The sequence below is a fragment of the Scedosporium apiospermum genome (assembly GCF_000732125.1).
Source record: "Scedosporium apiospermum strain IHEM 14462 chromosome Unknown SEQ_SAPIO_0066, whole genome shotgun sequence".
Lineage (NCBI taxonomy): Eukaryota > Fungi > Ascomycota > Sordariomycetes > Microascales > Microascaceae > Scedosporium > Scedosporium apiospermum.
Window position 1 is genome coordinate 585664 of NW_015971767.1, and position 15945 is coordinate 601608.

A 15945-nucleotide genomic window follows, 5' to 3' on the forward strand; every position below is an offset into this window, starting at 1 on the left:
GTGGGGCACCTCTAAAGACCGATAAAATTGTTGGGTTTGGTGCATGACTAAATTGGATTAGTTAATCTTCGTCCAGGGGCTTGGGGAAATCCAGCAGTCCCATTTTCATGTGAAATTCAGACAATTTTTTTGTCGTTCATGAAGACCACCTCGTAGCAAAATTATCACGAAAATATTGTTAAAATAAATAAAAATACAAAAAATTACCACAAAATATAATGAATATAAATACATCATGTCAACTGCTTCTACTTATTTAATCTGGTAAAACGTGGCCATGAAACGGAGCTGCCAGGCGTCTCAACTGCTCACAGTTGCTCGCTGATTCTCAGGGCTATCCAAGGGGGGAAGTCGCGCCAAGCCTGACGTCGGACCAGTTTTTCATCCGCACTCGCGCTCAACCAAAAACCCGAAGCTTAAGCCCAGGTCGAAGCCACCCAATCCAAATCCAGCTTGGGTCCTGGTCCTGTGTCCAGTTTGAGCTTGGGTTTTCGGCCTTCTGCTGTCGAATTTCGAATTTATTTCCAAGAGGACGCCCATCTGCCGAATCTTCGTCATCCACCCACGTTGCCTAACCCCGACGACGACGATCACTCGACGAACTTTTCCATGGCCCAATTGCTCCGGCCTTAACTGTCAACGAAAGCCGGCCATTCGGACTCCGAAGATTCGAGATTGCCTTGCAGCCCTGACAGCTTGGTCCTAACAAAACCCCTGTTTTGACCATTTTATTTCAGCTGCCCAGCTTCCTTCCTTCCGACGGATCCGCCGCCAACGACGACGACTCTTCATCTTCAGCGTCTCTCACCTCCAACCTCAACCCTCACTCGACACGCGCAGCCCGCATCACAAGCATTCATCATGGCCAGAGGAAGGCGGGGGGTCAAGTTCCCCCATAGAACTACAAATGGCGACGGTCGGCGCTCGAGCTTCAGTGATGTCAGTGACACCGGCTCCCCTGTGCGGTCAAAATCTGGGACACAGCTAAACCATGTTGACGAGGTCCGTTGCTTTTTTTCCCCTTCCCCCCAAAACCCCAGCTGGCTCCGCGCTTCAACAGTTCTGAATATTCCTCGAATATCAATCAAATACTGGCCAGATAGGCCCGCATTGAACTGTGGAAAACGGAGCCTCTGGGGGGGTCTATCATTGCATTTTCTTTGGACCTGGAGAGAGGGGATACAGACAGCTAGCTAACCTCGAGATGGAACAACAGAAGCCCGCGCCCGAGCCCACGCCGGCCGAAAAGGAAGCCGAGTACAACAAGAAAAAGGCCAACTTCTTGACGAGGACCTTTTGGACCTTCGTCATGATGGCCGGCTTCTTCTCCGCCCTCTTCATGGGCCACATCTACATCATCGCCATCATCACCGCCATCCAGATCATCTCCTTTAGCGAAGTCATTGCCATCGCCAGCATCCCAAGCAAGGCGCGACAGTTGCGATCGACAAAGAGCCTCAACTGGTATTGGCTCGCTACGACCATGTACTTTTTGTATGGAGAGACTGTGATATACTACTTCAAGCATATTGTCCTGGTTGACAAGATTCTCTTGCCGTTGGCGACGCACCATCGCTTCATTTCCTTCATTCTCTATGTCTTTGGTATGTCTTACGACCCTAGTCTTTGACCTCTCCCAATCCACTCGTGCCGCCTTGCGCTGCGCTTCTTGAACTGGTTTTCCTAACTCACTACACAGGTTTCGTCTTCTTCGTCGCCTCGCTTCAAGCGGGCAACTACAAGTTCCAGTTCACCCAGTTTGCCTGGACCCACATGGCGCTCTACCTCATCGTCGTGGAGGCGCACTTCATCATGAACAATATCTTTGAGGGCCTCATCTGGTTCTTCCTCCCTGCCGCTCTCGTCATCACCAACGACATCTGGGCCTATATTTGTGGTATCACCTTCGGCAGGACACAACTAATTAAGCTGTCTCCCAAGAAGACGGTCGAGGGTTTCATCGGCGCCTGGGTTATGACTATCTTCTTCGGCATCATTCTCACGTCTCTCCTGCTACGCTCCAGCTACTTTATCTGCCCCGTTACTGTAAGTCGCACCCGAATGCGACTGTCCCCGTGCTTGCCCACCGCATCCCCGCTAACCAGTCGAAACTCTATAGAACCTTGGTGCCAACATCTTCACCGGCCTAGAGTGCACGCCTAACCCCGTCTTCATCCCCAAGACGTACAAGCTCCCGCAGTACTTCTTCCTCAAGGAAGACACGACCTTCTCCATCACCGTTGCGCCGATGCAGTTCCACACCCTCGTCCTCGCCACCTTCGCCTCCCTCATCGCCCCCTTCGGCGGATTCTTCGCCTCAGGCCTCAAGCGCACCTTCAAGATCAAGGACTTTGGCCAGTCCATCCCCGGCCACGGCGGCATGACAGACCGCATGGATTGCCAGTTCATCATGGGTTTCTTCGCCTTTATGTATTACCACACTTTTATTTCCGTGCACAAGGTCAAGCTGGGCAATGTTATGGAGATGGCCATTACGGGCCTTACGGTCGACGAGCAGATTGAGCTTGTTCGCGGTATGGGCCGGTATTTGGCCAACCAGGATGTCTGGGGAGAAAATGTTGGTCTTTCCCCCAACCACCATTCCCGTCCTTGCCGTTTCCGATTAAAGAATCATTATGCTAACATTAGTGAAACCCCCAGGTGCTGAAATGTCTTGATGATGCCCTACCCCTCCGGAGATGATGATAATGAAATGAAAAAAAGACGTTCCATTCCAGAATAAAGATTTTCCCACTTTCGGCATTGTTAATATGGTGGGCGGTGTTCGATTTGTTTTGTCTTGTTTCCGAGGAGCGCCGCCTTATGTTTCTCTTATGCTGCACACACATTATTTAGAACCGACGGGGCTGGATTGTAGGAATACCGTTTTCTTTTGATTTCATTGTCGGGGATTCGATATGGATTCTTTTCTTATTTTTCTTTCTTTTTTTTTTCCTTTTCTCCTCTCTGTCCGAAGTAAGGTAGGAGGTCAAGGAAACCCCGAAAATTACATGGCGGGAAAAATTTGAAAAGTAAATGGACTCCTTTCATGATTGAGCTGTCCTTTCTTCCTCTTCTGTTTTATCTGTGAATATATTACTTAACTTCTTTTGCTCCCACGGTCTTATAGGGAATGAGTTCATCTCCTTGAGTTGCGGAATGTGATGTCAAGGACGCCGTGCAAAGAGAATCGAGATGTCGACGAGGGGAAGACCCGTGTCGGCTCTGTCCCTTTGTCTAGCCTCGACCAACTTAATGTCTCGTCATGCTGAAAGAAAATTCCACATCCTTTGATGACGAGTCGGTGAATGTGGTTCGCGAAGAGGGTTTAGAAAAAGGGGAACGTAGAAACGAGAGCCCAGACATATATATTGGGAGAGAAGGACGTCCGCCCTCTCGAGGGATGTATATAGGTTCCGTCCATGGGTTCAAATATACCGTTGCTATCGAAAATACCGTCCTGTAAATCATCGTGCGTGAAATCACCTATGGCTGTCGTGGGCATCGTCACTGGTGCCAACAGGGGAATTGGCTATGCCATCGGTAAGTTTGCCCTTTCTCATCCACCCACGCGCGCATCACGAATCTCGCAAAGCTCGACGAAAGTATTGAGCGAAGGAAAATAACCCTCAATCCTGCAGTGCGCAAGCTTGCCATCGAGTATCCCAGGAAACACCCCGACAGAGCCCTGATCATCTACCTTACCGCCAGAGATGTGAAACGCGGCGAGGAAGCGCGAGTTCGTCTCCAAATGGACAAGGAGCTTGCAGCCGCCAAAGTCCTCGTCAAAGACGGCGGTTGGGTAGAGATCAGGTTCCACCAGCTCGACGTCAAGGATTCGAACAGCCGACTGAGGTTCGTGATGAATCTACTCCAGGCCCACGAAGAGATCGAATTCCTCGTCAATAACGCCGGCGTATATCTTGATCACCCATGTAAGAAAATCCCCCTTGAACCACTCTTTGTCCCCTTAGATCTAATCAACGCGGCCGCTCGCAGACTTCGAACCCACCAGGGAAGCGATCCAAGAAACCCTCCACTGCAACTACTACGGCACCGTCCACCTCTCCATCTGCCTCCTCCGCCTCCTCTCCCCAACAGCCCGCATCGTAAACCTAACGACCGCCCAAGCCAACTTCTCCCTCTTCTCCCCCGTCCTCGCCCGTCGCTTCCTCGAGGCCAGGAGCGTGGACGACGTCACGAACCTTATTCTGGAGTACTGTGAAGCCGTAGCCCGGGGCACGGAGCAAGAGGAAGGGTGGCCGAGTTCGGCGTACGTGGTTTCCAAGGTCGGGGTGATTGCGATGACGGGGTTGTTGAAGTGGGAGGAAGAGGTATATCGTGGCTGGGACGCTTTGAGTTGTTGTCCCGGGTGGGCGGGTTTGGATACGATTGGGGGGAAGGGGCGTACGACGCCGGAGGAGGGGGCCGAGTTGCCGGTGAGGTTGGTCGTGGATGGGGCGCCGGCGGAGATGTGGGATGGTGCAAGTCTGGATGGATGGGAGAGTTTATTGAGTGGGACACAGAGCTACGGGAGCCAGACATGAACTCGATACTATTAAAAATAACTTATTTTTACTATAATATTTCTTTACTTATATATTTTTTTATAAAAAAATATATAAGTAAAGAAATATTATAGTAAAAATAAGTTATTTTTAATAATATAATATTATATTTGGCTACAATTGTAAAGTGGGAAATACTGATTCTATACTTATATGTAATAAGAGTCCTCTTATGAGGCGAATGATGTGTTTTTCTTCTTTCTAGAGCCATTTCTGGCTATGATGTGATTTTTTGAAGTTGGGGATAGGTAAAGTAGGTGATGCGTTCGCGGCGTGTAATTAAAAAAGTGATCGAAACTTTTTTGGCCCCACTGTAAGTTCAAACAAAATGCCATCTTCTCTCAAATCCCCCTTACCAGCCAGCAAACGGGATATGGGGCGCATTTTCTGTTTCATCATTGCATTGATGCTTGGAAGTTGGGGGGGGGGGTGAGGTTTCTGTCAGCTGGGGCCAGCCGCAGGCAAAAGGGGGGGTGGGGGACCGATTTGAACTTGCTCAAGCTGCGCTTTCCCTGCGTATTGTTCTTCGAAATCTACGAATTCTCAAACACTCCTTGGGAAAGCTTCGCTTTCCCGATAAAGACATATTCATAACAAGATTAAACCCCAGACTCGTGGCCGCGCAAAACTGGCCGGATATCAGTACGTGAAAGGACATAGAAAAAAAAAAAGATGGCACAGACCACTTTGTTTCGCACTGATCGCTGATTGGGCGGTGAAAAATTTTTATTCCTGTCATTGGTCAGTAGTCACGGGAACATGGTAATGGCTCCGCAAAAACGCGTCATAGTCACCTCTTGCTGGAGGTACGAAGTTAGTATGCTACTTTTAGCACTATTTCCAACATAACAGAAGCATGAAAAAATTACGCATCCAGGTTATTTGGAAAGAATGATATAAGTTATTGTTAACTTTTTTTTCCTTCTTTCTTTTGACTAATATTTCATCGGTTTCAGAAGTGGTTTTTTGAAAGTAGCTACTTTTCGGTGGGGTGGGGGGGCGTTTGGTGTAAAAGTGGAGGGGGGGGGAGGGGTATGGAATAGAAGAAAAGGGAACAGAAATGGGAACTGAAATGAAGAAATCAAAATTGGAATGGCTGAAGCCATTCCAATTTTGATTTCTTCATTTCAGTTCCCATTTCTGTTCCCTTTTCTTCTATTCCATACCCCTCCCCATACCAGAAAAAAAGACAAAAAAGAAAATTGATGATTCGGCCCGGGCTCGATCCGGGGACCTCTTGTGTCCAGCACCTTGTGGATGTTAGACAAGCGTGATAACCAACTACACCACCGAACCAACGATTTGCTTGATTGTGCACTCGGTAGGTTAGCTTGAGGATCCTCCAGTGAGACGCTGCTCTCCTGTGTCTTGCACCAGTACGAATATTCTAATAATTAAAATTAATAGAAGAATATATTTAATTTAGTTAGGACTGATATTATATAGCTACCTAGATTATAGTTCTAATTTTACTAAAGCTTAGTATCTATATCTAGTTGTAATGCTATTTACTATACTAGATGCAATATTATTTATATAAATAATATTAGCTTATTTCTTAAGATTTTAAATAGAAATAAAAGGGTTTCTCTTTATAATTATATATAATTATAATCTTATTATTAAAAGAGACCCTTTTATTTCTTTTTAGAATATGAGGGGAGACCCCCCTCAACCCCCCCCCTTTTGCCTGCGGCTGGCCCCAGCTGACAGAAACCTCACCCCCCCTCCACTTTTACACCAAACGCCCCCCCACCCCACCGAAAAGCAGCTACTTTCAAAAAACCACTTCTGAAATCGATGAAATATTAGTCAAAAGAAAGAAGGAAAAAAAAGTTAACAATAACTTATATCATTCTTTCCAAATAACCTGGATGCGTAATTTTTTCATGCTTCTGTTATGTTGGAAATAGTGCTAAAAGTAGCATACTAACTTCGTACCTCCAGCAAGAGGTGACTATGACGCGTTTTTGCGGAGCCATTACCATGTTCCCGTGACTACTGACCAATGACAGGAATAAAAATTTTTCACCGCCCAATCAGCGATCAGTGCGAAACAAAGTGGTCTGTGCTATCTTTTTTTTTTTCTGGTATGGGGAGGGGTATGGAATAGAAGAAAAGGGGGGGTGGGGGACCGATTTGAACTTGCTCAAGCTGCGCTTTCCCTGCGTATTGTTCTTCGAAATCTACGAATTCTCAAACACTCCTTGGGAAAGCTTCGCTTTCCCGATGAAGGATAGAAACTAAGATGCTGAAATATCTGCATGCGCAGTCTCGGAAAAGAGAGGCAGTTGCTCCCATTCGCACATCTGGCTCGAACCCTAACGACGACAGAAACGATGTTGTGACCGAGAAGAAGTATCTTTGAAGGTAGCGGAATCAATTGATCCCTCACTTAATACTTACAACAGATATCTATGGCCTCTAGGGAGATGAGTCCCAAGATCCCGTTCGGCCAAGGAGTCCGCTCCGACTTGCCTCGGAAACTCAGACCAGCCCCGAAATCAGAATCCGTCAAGTAGCTCCGCCATGGCCAAACCCAGTCCGGGTTCGAGCGGAAATCAGCGTCCAGCAATTGGCCATCAAAAATCTCGGATCGGATGGCATCAATTGATCAGGCCATTGCCGCCTTGAGACTAGTGTTCTGCTTGCTCCATACTTCATACTTGGCATCTCCCCAACTACCGGCCTGCTTGACCGTTGAGCTTCAGGCAAACCAGCCGCCGTCGTAAATCCGTAATCCGTAGTCAGCTTTCATTCTAGAAGCGTAGAAAGTCTCTGATATCAATCTCCAGTCCTTTGCGAACTCCTCCCACATCCAAACGCCACCATATTCATCACGTGAGCGGAGCTGCACTGCCTCCGACTCGACGACTGGGGACAGTTCCCGTTCGGGCTGATCTTGGGCTGCTGTTGACTGGGATTGTCTGACAAGACCCGACGCAAACGCCATCGTATTTGATAATCTTCATTCCCCGACTTTGTTTGTTCGATTGGCTCGAAGATTGTTTCAATTGGCCCCTTTTCGGGCATTTCCGTCTCTCTTTCCCTCCTGCTGGATCGTTTGTCTCTCGCTCCTTCCTCTCCTCTCATTCTGATTATCACCAGGGAAGCTGCGCCTGCCCCCACCTTCCCGCGCTTCCAAGACCGCCCTTTCGTGGAATTCCCTGCATTGTGACTGGGCTGCTCCTTCCTTCGCCTTGACCCCACCAAGATCTCCAGCTCACCCATTGCAGCTTCACTCAACTCACCGCAATCTTCGAGCGTCGTCTCTATCCCGCCATCACCACTCCCGCTCCTTAGTACATCCGTCTCTTGATCTTTCATTTCCAGTAAACCTCCAACCCCGCAACAACAGCCCAATTCCCCTCTTTGCAACCATGGGGAAGAGAGCTGCTCCTCCCCCCGACTCGACTGTTACGTACGCTAGTGGTCGTGCCAAGGACGGCACTCCTCCCGACCTCCGGATCTTCCACTACAACGATGTCTACCACATTGACCCCTCCAGTGCCGAGCCTGTTGGCGGCATCGCCCGTTTCATGACCGTGCTCAAAGAGTACCGCGATGGAAAGCAATATCGGGACCAACCTGAGCTCATCCCCTTGTTTTCTGGCGATGTGTTTAACCCTAGCGTTGAGAGCACGGTAACGAAGGGTGAGTGCAGCTTGTGTCTTATTCGCTGGAACTTGTCCTGGATGTGAATTTTCTAACGTTTTCCCCTACAGGTTCTCATATGGTGCCGATTCTAAATGCAATCGGAACTGTTTGCGCAGCTCTAGGTGTGAGTTGGGCCCCTAGAGCTCAATTGACTTTGTCCCAATCGCTAATCGTTAACAGAACCATGATCTCGACTTTGGAGTCCAACAATTCGGCCATCTTGCGTCGAAATGCAATTTCCCCTGGCTCATCGCCAACGTATTAGACCCTGCCTTGGGTGAATGCGTCCCCCTCGGCAATGCAAAGGCGACACACATGTTTACTACCTCAAACGGCATCAAAGTTGGTCTTATAGGCCTTGGTGAGCGAGAGTGGCTTGAGACTATTAATGTCTTGCCACCGAACCTCGTCTACAAATCTGCCACCCTGACTGCGAAGGAACTCGTTCCCAAGCTTAGGGAACAGGGCGCTGATATCGTCATTGCCTTGACTCACATGAGAGAACCCAATGATGACAAGCTCGCGAGAAACACCGATGGCTTGATCGACATCATTCTCGGTGGCCATGACCACTACTACGCCCACAGCTTCATCAACGGCACCCACGTCCTGCGCTCTGGAAGCGACTTCAAGCAGCTGAGCTACATCCAAGCCTGGAGAAGACCCGGCGAGCCAGGAAAATGGGACTTTGACATCCTCCGCCGAGATGTCATCTCAACGATCCCGGAAGATCCCGCGACCTTGAAGCTCGTGGAGGATTTGACCTCGAAGCTAAAGCACAGCCTCGCGAAACCCATAGGATGGACGGCAACGCCGCTGGATGCAAGGTTCACCACGGTCAGGCGGGAGGAGAGCAACCTCGGTAATTTCGTGTGCGATATCATGAGGCATCACTATGCGGCGGAGTGCGCTTTGATGGCGGGTGGCACGATTCGCGGTGATCAGATTTATCCTCCTGGAGCGGTCCGCGTGAAGGATATTGTTACGTGCTTTCCTTTTGAGGATCCGGTCGTCTTGTTGAGGGTGAAGGGTAAGGCGATTTGGGACGCGCTGGAGAATGGTGTTAGCTTGTATCCCGCACTGGAAGGTAGACGAGCCCCCTCCCCTCTCTCGCCCCCGCCTTGGTTCAATGCGTTGATATTAACGGATTTCGCAGGCCGATTCCCCCAAGTATCAAATATTCAGTTCGAGTTCAACCCCAATTTGCCCGTTGGTTCAAGAATTGTCTCTGTTCGGATAAATGGCGAGGACATCGACTTCGAGAGGAAGTATCTCATGGCGACGAGAGGGTACATGGGCCGAGGTAAAGGTATATGAGACCCCCTGTTATCCCACGACGTTAATGATGGACTAAATCGCTTACAATCACAGACGGCTACACGAGCCTTCTCGTCGAAGAGGCGGGAGGCGAAGTGGAAGAAATCGTCTCCGAAGAAAACGGCATCCTTATCTCCGCCATGCTCCGGCAATACTTCCTAGCCCTCCGGACGGTCGGAAAATGGAGGTATCTCGACGCAAACCACTGGGACAACGTCATCGGCCGGTGCCGCCGCCTTTCCCAACACTACGAACTTCCCCCCTGCGTGAAACCCCGCCAAAACTCAGATGCGAGGAAGGAACAACGGCCAGGCGCATGGGCGGCGTGGCTCGCTCGGAGATCAGGCATTAACGTCAAACCAGAGAATGACGACAGCGGGTTCGAGGAGGAGTCGGAGTCGGATGGCGAGGACGACAAGATCAATGACGAGGTGTTGCTCATGAGGAAGTATTTTGGTAGGTGGGCGGCGGCGGCCAATGTGACGAGAGTGGCGTGTGATTCTGTCGAGGCGGCTGAGATTAACGTCGACTGGACGCGGGTTATTGCGCCGAAGTTGGAGGGGCGGATTAAGAAAGTCGAGTAAGGAGAGTCGACACAGGTGAGATGGGGGAAGTCTCATGGTGTGTAAGCCCCTTGACTTTCTCCTTCGCCAGCTTCCGAAGCAAGGGATGGAAGGAGAAGAAGGTGGCGACGATCAACAGCGTGACCTCACGGTTGTTGGTAGGTTCTGTTCACCACGGCCCTTGAAGTCGCGGAGGGGATTCTCGGTTCGAAGACGGCCATCGACGCTTTCGGAGGGGCCTAGCGGAGACGCGAGCCCACCAGAGGTATGGACGTGGATTCTGTTGTCCTGCGATTAAAGCATTTCTCCTCGTCACACATCTGTGAAGACTTGACGAATCAATCGAGATTATGGCTAGATCACTTAAAATAGATGAAAAGACCTTTTTGGCTACGGTCAGCCCTATCGAATTATGTGCATGAACGTCCAAGATATTCCTCCTCTCACCTACTTATCTAGAACAAACCCGTCCTCCCGTTCCCTTCACCCATTCCCAACTTCGATCCTCCCTCCCCACCAATCTACAGACCGAACCACTTCATATCATCGTCGCCCCTAATGGGAAAATTATGGCCCACCCCCACCGCCCAAATCCCCTGAAGCTGCCCTCCGACATACGTCGAAGTCGTATACCCCTGCAACGGCTTATTCTCCGCCTTCTCCTCCGGCGCATCGGGATCGCACCCGAACACGCCGCACCACTGCTTCATCTGCTCGGCGTAGTTTGCCGATCCCAAGGTAGTGTCGGCCGACCCGTGGTAGATCTGCATTCGGGGCCGCGGGCCATCGTAGTCCGGATAGGCCTCGAAGACCCATTGGGCCCAGCGTTCGGGGGTTCCTTTGACTTGGCCGTTGGCGCAGGTGTTGTTCCAGCCGTTGACAGTGTTGGTGAAGAAGCAGCCGGCGGGGACGCCGGCGTAGACGATTCCTGCTGCGAAGAGGTCGGGGTATGTTGCGGCGAGGACGTTCTGGACGGCTTTTTTAGCACACATGGAGAAAGAAAAAAAGAAGAGAAACATTAGGTAAAATCGCGCCAGAGAATGAACGTACGGTCATCATGGCACCAGACGAAGTCCCCGTAACAAACACCTTCTCCGGATCCGCATCATACTCCCCAATAACATGCTTCACCATATTCGCAATCGAATTCGAATTTGCCCCGCCATCCCTCGTAAGTGTCGCCTTGGACGACACATCCCAGCAGGTCCCGCTGTACGGCGACTCCGGGTAGATGACGATGAAGCCCTTCTGGTCGGCCAGCTGACGGTAGGGGCTGCCGGAGAAGTAGGCGCTCGCGGTTCCCGAGCAGTAGTGGATGGCGACGATGATAGCGGGCTTCTCCGCGAGGGTAGCGGGGACGTAGAGGAACATTTTGGCGTTGCTGGGGTTGGCGCCGAAGTTGGTGACTTGTTGGAGACCGCCGCCACCGCCGCCTCCGCCGAATTGGGCGGTTGTGAGGGCGGAGAGAGCAAGGAAGGGGAGGGTGAATTTCATGATTGCTTTGGGTGGACAATATTCACACGGCGGACGGAAAGTACAGGGAGCGAGGAAGGCCAGAATGATACAGGCTTCTATACTAGAGACTGAGTCTGGGGAAAAGGGGAGCAACTACATGACGTTCACCATGGCTGGGTTGCCAGGGCTTCATATCACTTATACATGAAGGCTGCTTTTAACCCCGTATCTCCTTGGGCTAGAGGTCAGTAGTGATATCGTTCAAATATATTAATATTTGGGGCTTCCCTCTCGCCGTATTTGCCATGTGGCCGGGCGTCCCCGAGTCGGAGCGGAGTACAACGTTCCATACCTCGTGGCTTGGCTCATGAACGATGAATCCTCAAGTGATATTTGGTGGCCGTGGAAAGAGACAGGCTCATTTAGCCGGTCTCTTGTGAAAACAACCTAAATCCGCCGCTTGGTCGGGCTATTATTGGGGAACTCAAATCTCTGCTGCCAAGAGTTCCTGGATAAGGACTGCAGGCGAAGGGGTGGAAGCATTAAGCGTGTTTATGGAGAGGGAGGTGAGCTTCGCCAAATCTGGGATGCATTCGGTATTTGGGTATTTTGGCTCACCCAAGGACGCCAAGAAGGGAATAATAAAGTCGGACTATTAGCACCCAATCTCGTAGAAGACCAGTCTTGGAGACAATATCCGGAGAAGAAGATCAATTTAACGTCTCTCCTACCAACCGGTATTCATACCTGTAGAGCCCCGCACGTTAACCGGAGAACTGAAGCGTCTGGTCTGAGGGATGTCCCTCCTCGCGGGCCAAGCATTGCGGGCGTGGGATTTTCAAGCGCCTGTTAACTTGCCTCGCAGATTTAGGCTTATCTCTATCGGGGGAGTGGGAGTGGTGATGAGTCGCGATTCTGGGCTCAAGAACACTTGATGCACTTGATATTGATCACTGATCTCTGAATAGGGCTGGACTGTACTGAAGTAAAGACTTGACTCTGCTGAAGCAGGAAATTTGGTGATGGTCTGGGCTTGAGGGAGCTCCTTCCTACTGAACCAAACACTAGAAAAACAGGCCTGAGGCCCTAAGACGGCCGCTGTATCATCCAAATCTAGTCACTCGTCACTATAATCACCACTTGGGATCTGTCCTCCTCACTTTCGCTGCCTAAGATACCATATCGCGCCTCCGACTACCGGAATCAACACAGTCGCATACTTCACCAAGGTCCTCCTCCAGGCCGGTTTGAGGATCTCGCCTATGAGTCTCTCGAACTCCTTGGGATCGTTGGCCCTCGGGTAGGGCTGGTCGGGGATATCCTCGCCAATGAACGGGCAGATCTGTTCCCAGCCGAGGCCATCTTCGAGCTTCACCTCGAGCAATTGTCCAGGAGGGACGAGCTTGCGGACCATTTCGTTGCTAAAAAGGATAAACATTCAGCTTCACTTTCAATCGAATCGGGACACAGACGAGCTCTGGCCGGGGTTCTTCCTCCTCCAGGCGTCACTTACTATTCCAGGTATCCCTTGATGGCCCGCTCCCTCGAGTGGAGGTCTACCGGATCATCCTTTGTCCTCTTCCAAAGGAACCGCCCCAGGCAGCTGGTGAGCTTGGCCATCTCGTAAGTGTACGTGTCGATCTGCTTCATGTACCATACCGGGAAGCCGTAGCTCATCATCTCGGCCTTCATGATCGTGTTTTCGACCGACCGCATCCACGCGTTGGGGTCTCGAGACGTGAGGATGAACTTGGCATCGGGATACGCCTTGATAAGCTCGGGTGCAAAGAAGGCTGCAATGTCCATCATGGTCTCGAAGAAAGCAGCTGGTATTAGCATTGGACGCTCAGACGGATGGGAAAGGAGGCAGACAGCTTGACGGCTGATACCCCCCTTCGGCTTCTGCTTCTTACCCCATTTTCGCTGAACCATTTGTCAAACTCCTCTCGACCGTAAGGCTTTCCCTTGCCGTCCAGCTTAGCTTCTAGTCCTTCTCTCGCTATCTTAATGTGCTCTATGCCATTGTTCCAAGTGGTGAGGAGGTGGTACGGGTTGTAGCCCAGTATCGTGAAGGCTTTGTAGAGGCCGAGGGTGCCATTTCTGCCGCGGAGGAGGACGAATTAACAACGTGTTCGTCTTCGTACTTCAATTGAGAGAATGGGGGGCAATGTACCTAGGATAGCTAAGGACGATAACCTTCTTTTCCCTAGGGGTTGTGGGCTTGGGCATGCGATCGATGACTCGAGACATCTTGGATGATGTGAATATCTCCAGCCAGCTAGCAAATTCTAGGGATCTTAACGATTTGCCAATAGATCTAGAAAAATCTCCGACACTAACCCTCACGAGAAAAGAGCCTACTTTGTCTCTAGTTTAATACGACGACGAGCAGGAGCCTTTTGATGATCAATAATCAGAAAATCAACCCACCATCCCGAATCCTCATCGCCATCCAAGCTTCAAGATTGGTCCATCTTCCCGCCCCTGCATGCACGAGCGGATCATCGTCCCCACCACCCATCTTCATGTCTCATCCACCGGGGAAGTCGGCCAACAAGGTTTCCGACCTTAGTTTATGGCTGGGGGAGTTCCTTGCGCGGTAGCTTTTGGAGATCATCAGACAAGATTCACTGGTGGTGGCGAACGGTAGCAAAGGTACCGGCGCCTGTCACATCGAACAAACGGACGAATCTCCACTTTATGTGCATCTCGGGATAAAAAGAGGGGGACGTTGCAGCTGTGCTTGGACGGCTTCGTGTTTATTAATCTCGTTCATCTCGTTCATATCGTTTCTGTCGCCCGTTATCTCCGTCTCCGTCGGCGAAGGCGGCGCCGATGTAAAGAGCGAAGGGTGGGGGGATCTGCGCGTTGATTTACCAGGAGTCATCTGGACCTCCTAAAATCTGGTAGATCCTTGTTTCTGTGGATGACTTCGACGTGTTCTTTCACCGTGCCCTCTTCCCCCCTTGAAAAGTCCTGTGTCCAGTCGCGGATGGAAATGGGTTACATAGTGAGGATTGATGGGCAATATCACTGTATCCAATTGGGCATTCCGTGGAAGCACCATTTCGCTTGGGGGGGCAGGGTGGAACCAGCCAGCGAAACGCAGTCATTGATCGACAAGAGATGACACGAAGTACGCACACGGTACAAAGGAGCTGGCGGCGTTAGTTTCGTTCCCAAAATGCGATATTATTACATTTTCATCATTGGTGTTAGCTTAGTATTTGAAAATAGGGCCTTCCACCCAACACGGGGCCTAGGAAGTTCATCCCCCCCCCCCCAAAAAAAAAGGTGCGGGTCATCTCTGAAGCATTCAATGGTCCCGTCTTCTGGCGCTCGGAGTCGGCGCCCGAGGGCTCATATCGCACTGAGATAGCTCTATCCTGTATTCTTTTCCTCCTCCTCAAGGTGTATCTTCATGCGCGGCCCAACCCTTTGCCATGTACTGCGCCCATCGCCCGCCTAAGCTCGCAATTCAAGGTATCGTTGTGGAAAGTCCCGGATTTCACCCAGACAGGCTCTGGATTAGAGAAACGTTGTCTCCCTTGAGGAGAATTTGGCCTAAAACGGGAAGAAAACTAGTTAGTCCCTGATTGCTTGAGAAAGGTGTTCAATTGTTGGATGGATGTAACCATACCCAGCAGTCTCCTGCTCTCCTTGTCGTTCGTCTTCGTAATCTGCTTCACCTCGACGGCGTCATCGATAACCAGGTTCATGAACTCGTCGAATCCCTGTTCACCACATCAGAGTTAGAAACACCTCGTCAGCTGACGTTGCAGCAATAAGGCCTTACCCTGATCTTTCCCTCGATCCTGATGGAGAGCTGCTCGTAGAGCCACACGCTTACTGTCGCGTTCTAGTAATGTCAGCAACATTTCCCTGACATATCCGTAGGTGATCCGCAATCTCAATGTGTGTAGGGGGCTCGAGGAAACAAGCGGCGCGTGCCACAGATCGGGGCTTGGCTAAGCCTAGTCGCAGGGTAAAAGAGGGCAAGGGCACGAGGGAGTCTATGACTTCCTACGCTGTGCACCGCCTAGGTCGCCGCTCTGCAAGGTTTCGGTCGTATAATGCTCGACGGGGAGGTGCGCATTCAACCTAATCCCGCCGGCCGCCAAAACATCGGTTCCCCGAGCGCCGCTTGTGGTCAAGATCGGTTCGGACGAAGGCAATCAAGAGACTCACTGTCTGAAGCAACTTGAAAATCATATTACTGCAAACGTCAGTACTTCACTGTACCCTTAAGACCAAAATCAAGCTCCATCGCGAACGCGGCCGAGCCCGTGGGCAGATTCAAGCTCACATCGGAGGGAGAAGGACACGGCGTCCGCCGCCGCCACCGCGACCAGTCATCGTGGCAGGTTATGTATGGAGTCGGGAAA

At 50.7% G+C, this 15945-nt stretch overlaps 6 protein-coding genes across 6 annotated transcripts; 3 read left to right on the plus strand and 3 right to left on the minus strand.

The window, feature by feature from the left end:
- Window positions 1-861: 861 nt before the first annotated feature.
- On the plus strand, window positions 862-2703 carry SAPIO_CDS1597 (uncharacterized protein; the record flags this gene model as incomplete). The annotated part of the gene is made up of 5 exons (XM_016784830.1): window positions 862-1002; window positions 1217-1604; window positions 1700-2046; window positions 2120-2578; window positions 2662-2703. 5 exons carry the CDS (start codon window positions 862-864, stop codon window positions 2701-2703), a joined length of 1377 nt encoding a protein of 458 aa, XP_016645587.1.
- Window positions 2704-3488: 785 nt separating this feature from the next.
- On the plus strand, window positions 3489-4547 carry SAPIO_CDS1598 (Carbonyl reductase; the record flags this gene model as incomplete). The annotated part of the gene is made up of 3 exons (XM_016784831.1): window positions 3489-3543; window positions 3642-3935; window positions 4000-4547. The coding sequence occupies 3 exons, from the start codon at window positions 3489-3491 to the stop codon at window positions 4545-4547; spliced, it is 897 nt and encodes a 298-aa protein (XP_016645588.1).
- A 3401-nt stretch (window positions 4548-7948) lies between these two features.
- Window positions 7949-10126, plus strand: SAPIO_CDS1599 (uncharacterized protein; the record flags this gene model as incomplete). The annotated part of the gene is made up of 5 exons (XM_016784832.1): window positions 7949-8222; window positions 8294-8349; window positions 8406-9285; window positions 9382-9528; window positions 9597-10126. The coding sequence occupies 5 exons, from the start codon at window positions 7949-7951 to the stop codon at window positions 10124-10126; spliced, it is 1887 nt and encodes a 628-aa protein (XP_016645589.1).
- A 500-nt stretch (window positions 10127-10626) lies between these two features.
- Window positions 10627-11599, minus strand: SAPIO_CDS1600 (putative acetylxylan esterase A; the record flags this gene model as incomplete). Its single annotated transcript, XM_016784833.1, has 2 exons — window positions 10627-11073; window positions 11156-11599. The coding sequence occupies 2 exons, from the start codon at window positions 11597-11599 to the stop codon at window positions 10627-10629; spliced, it is 891 nt and encodes a 296-aa protein (XP_016645590.1).
- Window positions 11600-12716: 1117 nt separating this feature from the next.
- SAPIO_CDS1601 (uncharacterized protein) lies at window positions 12717-13810 on the minus strand (the record flags this gene model as incomplete). Its single annotated transcript, XM_016784834.1, has 4 exons — window positions 12717-12981; window positions 13074-13372; window positions 13474-13660; window positions 13734-13810. 4 exons carry the CDS (start codon window positions 13808-13810, stop codon window positions 12717-12719), a joined length of 828 nt encoding a protein of 275 aa, XP_016645591.1.
- Window positions 13811-15068: 1258 nt separating this feature from the next.
- SAPIO_CDS1602 (uncharacterized protein) lies at window positions 15069-15916 on the minus strand (the record flags this gene model as incomplete). The annotated part of the gene is made up of 5 exons (XM_016784835.1): window positions 15069-15124; window positions 15201-15294; window positions 15357-15409; window positions 15588-15703; window positions 15867-15916. 5 exons carry the CDS (start codon window positions 15914-15916, stop codon window positions 15069-15071), a joined length of 369 nt encoding a protein of 122 aa, XP_016645592.1.
- Between the last annotated feature and the right edge of the window lie 29 nt (window positions 15917-15945).